The sequence below is a fragment of the Pristiophorus japonicus genome, chromosome 18 (assembly GCF_044704955.1).
Source record: "Pristiophorus japonicus isolate sPriJap1 chromosome 18, sPriJap1.hap1, whole genome shotgun sequence".
In the NCBI taxonomy this organism is placed as follows: domain Eukaryota; kingdom Metazoa; phylum Chordata; class Chondrichthyes; family Pristiophoridae; genus Pristiophorus; species Pristiophorus japonicus.
Genome location: NC_091994.1, coordinates 91,180,741 through 91,186,740, shown reverse-complemented (window position 1 = coordinate 91,186,740; position 6,000 = coordinate 91,180,741). Strand labels below are relative to the sequence as shown.

Here is a 6,000-nt window from a genome sequence, read left to right as displayed (position 1 = left end):
AAACTAAAGCCCTGTAAAACAGAATTAGCATGTGACCTTTGTTCTGCATGTCACAGCCCATATAGAGTCAAATGTGTGTGGGCTGATGAGATTCTTGTTTGAATTATTTTCATAATGGGAATGACTCAGTTGAAAAATGGGATGTTCATGAACCGGTACAGGTACAAGCAAATTCAGTAAAAAGGCAAAAAATCTACAGTCGCAGTCATACCTGAATGAAATCCTTTGACAAATCTTTAGCTGCACCTTCTGTCTCCACTGCTCTCTCTGTTTGGTTACAATCAGCTAACTTGATAAGCTGATCTTTGATTTTGTAGTTCATAGATTAGGAGCAGCCTCATGTTTTCCTGGGGCTTCCGGGCTAATGATTTTTGGTTGTACTGCACTCAACAATAATTTTTTTTTAAAGTTTACAAATCCACAATAAAATGATCACCACAACCGTAGGTCCTCTGTACAAAAATCTTTTTGGCAGGCCATTGGAAAAGCACAGTTAAGTGATGGTGTTAAGTGGAGGGAACTTTACATGGTTTTCCATTGCAAAAAGAGGTTGCAAAAACAACGCGTGTAGGGCATGGTTTCTCAAAGTGGGTTATGATGTAGTGCTCCTGTATCATACCACTCCAAAACACACCGGATCTCATCCAAATATTTTCCAAAAAGTTATTTGTTATTTTGTTTTCAAACAAAAAAGATTTCTTTCGTGTTTATTCCTCTAAACCATGATTTTATTAGAGTTAAGTGCATGTGCGATAAACAGATTCACTTGAACAATAAATATTGACTACAGAAGCAATCAAAGTCAAACCCAAAGAATAGCAAGTTAAAACTGGTTTCAATTTTTGAAGCAAAATGTGCACACGATAAAACATCAGGCGTTTCCTTGGTAATGCAAATGATTACCAATGGCGAGTCAATGAACAAGCAGCACATGAATACATCAGGCCACAGTTCTAATTTAAAGAGAATTAAATCTGCAGTTGCTCTTCTGCTAACTGAACTCTTATTACAAGCTTTCTGTAAAACTCTAAAAAAAAACAAATGCTGTAGGCAGCTGATGCAAAGATAATTCTGAGAAAAAAAGGATTACTGAAGTCATCGTTCATCATGCATTATCCTGAAAATTTCACTGCAGAATGGTCGAAAGATATCTTTCTTGATATATATTCAAATCACTGTATTGGTTGCCAAATACTACTCTTACATCAGAAAGTAACACTTGGAATAATACTAAAGATCACCGACCAGCTCTGTAGCGAACAGGTTCAGAGTCTCTGATGGCTACCATTTATTTCCTAAATACAATCTGGCAAAGTTCTACAATGCCTCTTTGATTGACAGATAAGTTTAAAACAATATTACTGGAGCGATGTACATTCTGCGATAGAGAGACCATTATTTTGCTTATTCACATAAATCTGTGGTGTAATATCACACACAAAGCCAGAGTTGGAGAGACAGAATTGGGCAAATGATATAATCCTGCATCCACAACTGGATGAACTTTGCTCTTTTGCACTTACACTATTTTTACATTTTCAAAGGCCCAACAACCCAACTGACTGAGCAGTGAAATGATCTTTCCACCCAGATAGTTACCCATCATTATAAACACACGCCAAGGAGATCGTGAGAAAGCCCCATTTGGCATGTCTACTGACAATTTCAAAACACTTTAATTAGCGATCATGGTTAGAAGTCTGACAATCTCAACATATTCTGTGTTTGTTTCTTGCTGCCTTTGAAGTACACGGCGGACCCCCGGTATGCAAACCAATTGGAGCACCAAGGTGGCTTTTAAAGAAAACACCAAGCAAATCAAAGATTTTTATCCATTAAGGGGCCATTCGGTACGAGTGATAAAACCACGGAGCCCCGGTTACAGCCATTTCCGATTGCTGAATCAGCTGAAAGCTTGTTGTCTCAGCCTAGTGACGTTTCACATTCTGCACGAGTGACAATGAGCCAGTGCTAACATTTTTACTTAAAAAAAAATAAACACAAACCAGACACGGTGCATCTCCCCATATTAGCCTTCTCCCCATCCTAGCAGAAAGAGTCCTTTGTAGGCCAGCATATCCCAGTGATGCACAGTGGCCAATTGCGCTCACTGGTCCCGGAACACTGCTCCATCAATCTCACTTTGCGGTCCTTCAGAAATGAAAGCAGTAAAGCTGTGTTGGCCTTTTTCTGAGAGACAACGGGAATTCAAACAAAGCAATAAAGCGATGTTATGGCCTTAAGGTTAAGGAGCTCTCACAATAAACAGTTGGGGAAATTGTACGCACACAGGATACAAACAGCAGTAATATGAAAAGCATTTTTGTTAAGTACATTTCTGGTTGAGACAGCTCAAGAGATTCCAAAGTACATGGTTCGGAGATAGGATCCTCACTCTTCAGAATTCCTCATGTACACTCTGAGCGTAATTCATCAGTTTACTTCCTGTAAAGTACTCGCTGTATTTCAGGATCTCTTCCAGTTCAAGATAGTGGTCCTGATTCTCATCGGCAACAGCGATCATCTGCTTTGCCTCATTCAGGGCACTGTATTCATTCATGGGGTCCATGTATTCCTGTCAATTAAGCAACAATGAATTAGTTACAGCGGGTTATTATTGTTTCTATGTGGGAGAATGAGGCAGGAACATGAAGGGGGGAACATGCAGAATCAGTTTTATTGGAAGAAAAACAATATTAAAGAACAACTTGTATTTATATAGCACCTTTAACGTAGTGAAACGTCCCACGGTGCTTCACAGAAGGATTACAAGACAAAAGATTTGACAAGGAAAAATTAAGGCAGGTAAAAGAGGTAGGTTTTTAGCGTCTTAAAGGAGGAAAGAGAGGTGGAGAGGTGGAGAGGGTTTAGGGAGTTCCAGAGCTTGGGGCCCAGGCAGCTGAAGGCACGGCCACCAATGGTGGAGGGATTATAATCAGGGATGCTCAAGAGGGCAGAATTAGAGGAGCGCAGACATCTCGTGGGGTTGGAGGAGATTACAGAGATATGGAGGGGCGAGGGCCATGAAGGGAACTGAAAACAAAAGATGAGAATTTTGAAATCAAGGCGTTGCTTAACCGGGAGCCAATATAGGTCAGCGAGCATTGGTTCAAGTGTTTATCTCAAGTTAATTGAAGACGCAGGTCTATTGACCTCACTTTTGGCAATATTATTCATTTCTTATTTGTTGGGGATGTGATGACGAGCAGCATTGTAAACGGAAACAAGATCTGATCCCGGCTTCTTCCCCCATCTTGCTGGGGTGGGTGAGGAGATCGGATGCAGAAAACAGACTTGTGGGACGAGCTGGAGAAGGGGCTGCGATTCATTTGATTTCTTTCTCTTACCGATGTGTCGCTCTCCTCCACGTTTACTAAGGCTTGCTCGAGAAACATTCCGCTGCTCTTCCTTGCAGGCACTCCCCCTACCTTGCCCCAAATCACCACGCACATAGAGACGAAAACGTTTGAATGAAAATGAATCTGTGCACGTTGCTATTGTTTATGACTAGAGTCCTTAAAAATCCCGCAGCATTATGGGCCGCGTTCCTCGAAGCATCCGACTGCCGGCGGGGCCGGTCGTGTACCATTGCGACCTGGGCCTGCATCGTACAGACGTTGCGCTGGCTGCAGGAAAGGCAGGATGTGTGGCACGGGACATCGTGCTGCTCGTTCTGGGCGTGCAACACGTGCTCAAGAAGCACCTGCACCCCCTCAAGAGTGCTGCACCATCTTTCGGATGAGATGATAATCTGCCCCTCTCAGGTGGATATAAAAGATCCCACAGCACTATTTCGAAGAAGAGCAAGGGAGTTCTCCCTGGTGTCTTCTCCAATATTTATGCTGAAACCAACATCACTAAAACAGATCATTTGGTCGCCATCATGGTTTATGCTTGTGGGAGCTTGCTGTGCGCAAATTGGCTGCCGCGTTTCCTACACTGCATCAATGACTACACCTCAAAAGGTACTTAATTGGCTGTGAAGCGCTTTGGGACATCCTGAAGTCGTGAAAGGGGCTATGCAAATGCAAGTCTTTTTTTCTTTAAAACATGAAAGGAACTGTGTGACCCTGAATCCAAGTCTTAGCAGTGGAGTGAGGAAGGAGCAGCAATGAATTAGAATTGTTACCAAGTTGAATGCACTCGGACGGGTGACAGGCACTATAAAATGGATTTGAGGGGGGAAACATTGAATACTTGGTGTTACTCAACAGAAAAGCTGTTAGCAAGAAGCCTTACCCACTTCCCTTTGCAAAAGATGAGGTGCATATCATTTAAAACACGCCTTCTTAAAAGTGGTAAAGTCAATTCTCAGAAACAGTTTCTTCTGGTTGACACTTGAGATTTAACCATAAAGGTCTTTTTATTTTTATCGACAATGTTCAAATTACGTCAGGGCTTTCTCATGACAGGACTGCCGATGAACAAAATCTGCTGGCTCATGGACCAGTTGCAAAGTCAGAGATAAATCCACAGAGATTTCCTACAGTGCATAGGAATGATAGAATCAGAGAATGGTTACAGCGCAGGAGGCCATTCGGCCCATCGAGTCCGTGCCGGCTCTCTGGAAGAGCACTTCAGCTAGTCCCGCTCCCCTGCCCTTTCCCCAAAGCCCTGCTAATGTTTTTCTTGCAGGTACTTATCCAACTCCCTTTTGAAAGCCACGATTGAATCTGCCTCCATCACCCTCCCAGGCAGTGCATTCCAGATCCCAGTCACTCGCTGTGCAACAAGTTTTTCCTCATGTCGATCTTTGGTTCTTTTGCCAATCACCTTAAGTCTGTGTCCTCTGCTCCTCGACCCTTCCGCCAATGGGAACAGTTTCTCTCCACCTATTCAGTCTAGACCCCTCATGATTTTGAACACCTCTAGCAAATCTCCTCTCGACCTTCTCCGCTCCAAGGAGAACAACCCCAGCTTCTCCGGTCTATTGAGGTAACTGAAGTCCCTCATCCCTGGAACCATTCTTGTAAATCTTTTCTGCACCCTTTCCAAGGCCTTCACATCCTTCCAAAAGTGTGGTGCCCAGTCACCTAATATCAGCCTAGCCAGCAGTTCAGGTACTACATTGGCCTCAGTACCTCTGGGGGTTGGGGGGGGGAAGAAAGGGCCAGGGTAGTTGCTCCTTGTTGCTGTCCAGTGACTCCAGCTGGAGTTGCACACACATGAACGCCAGGGGAGAAGAGGTTTGGGTTCGCACTACGAGTCCCTTCAGGGCAATCCATGGTCGCTGTTGAGGCCAGTTGGGCCAATTGCTGCCAGGAGTCCGTGGACCTGTACCTCAGTGTCTGCAGTTTCAGGAGAGACGGGGAATGGGTGTCTCCCAATCAATGGCCAGGACAGATGTGGAGGATGCACCTGCCTCCAATATCCTCCGGGCATCTTTTCGTCAACTTTCATATACTGAATGATATTTACCGAAAGGAGATTCAAAAACCGAGGTAATGAAAGCCTCTCGAGATCAACCGTTCTTCAACTTCCTTGATCGCCTGAAAATTAATTCCCCGTCTTGTTGGCACATCTGATCAGCCTCTTGGTTGGCCTTCCAATGGTATTTAGAAGGGAATGCCAAGCACCAGGGGCTGGATTTCCGGTTCTGCTCATTTCGGGGCAGAAAAGTTTGCGCCCGGGAACAGTTTGCGCCTCAGTCAGCTGAAAGAAAAAAAATTTGCAGGGCTATGGGGAAAGGGCGGGGGAGTGGGACTGGCTGAGGTGGGACTTGCAGAGAGCCGGCACAGGCTCGACAGACAGAATGGACTCATTCTGTCCTGTAACCGTTCGATGATTCTATAACTGAGCACAGCCAGGGGATAAACCTGGGACCTTGTGGCTGGTAAGGTCAATGCTACACTGGGCAGAGCCTTTCACCCACTGGGCCGTCAGAGTCGCCATCATTGATTTTAACGTTTGTTACCGGCAGACTAAAGAGCAGCGTTCAGCAGCCATTCAACTTTAAAACTGACAACTCTCCTTGGCTGGCAGCCAATCACCACCATAAGC

The 6,000-nt window shown here is 44.5% G+C and overlaps 1 protein-coding gene across 1 annotated transcript in view; it reads right to left on the bottom strand.

Moving 5' to 3' along the window:
* Positions 1–706: 706 nt before the first annotated feature.
* The window catches only part of sdf4 (stromal cell derived factor 4), an 88,094-nt gene continuing 82,800 nt past the window's right edge, over positions 707–6,000 (bottom strand). Inside the window, exon 6 of the mRNA XM_070860333.1 lies at positions 707–2,575. Coding sequence (XP_070716434.1) covers positions 2,399–2,575 — 177 coding nt within the window. The 3' untranslated portion in view covers positions 707–2,398. The remainder of the gene's footprint in view (positions 2,576–6,000) is intronic.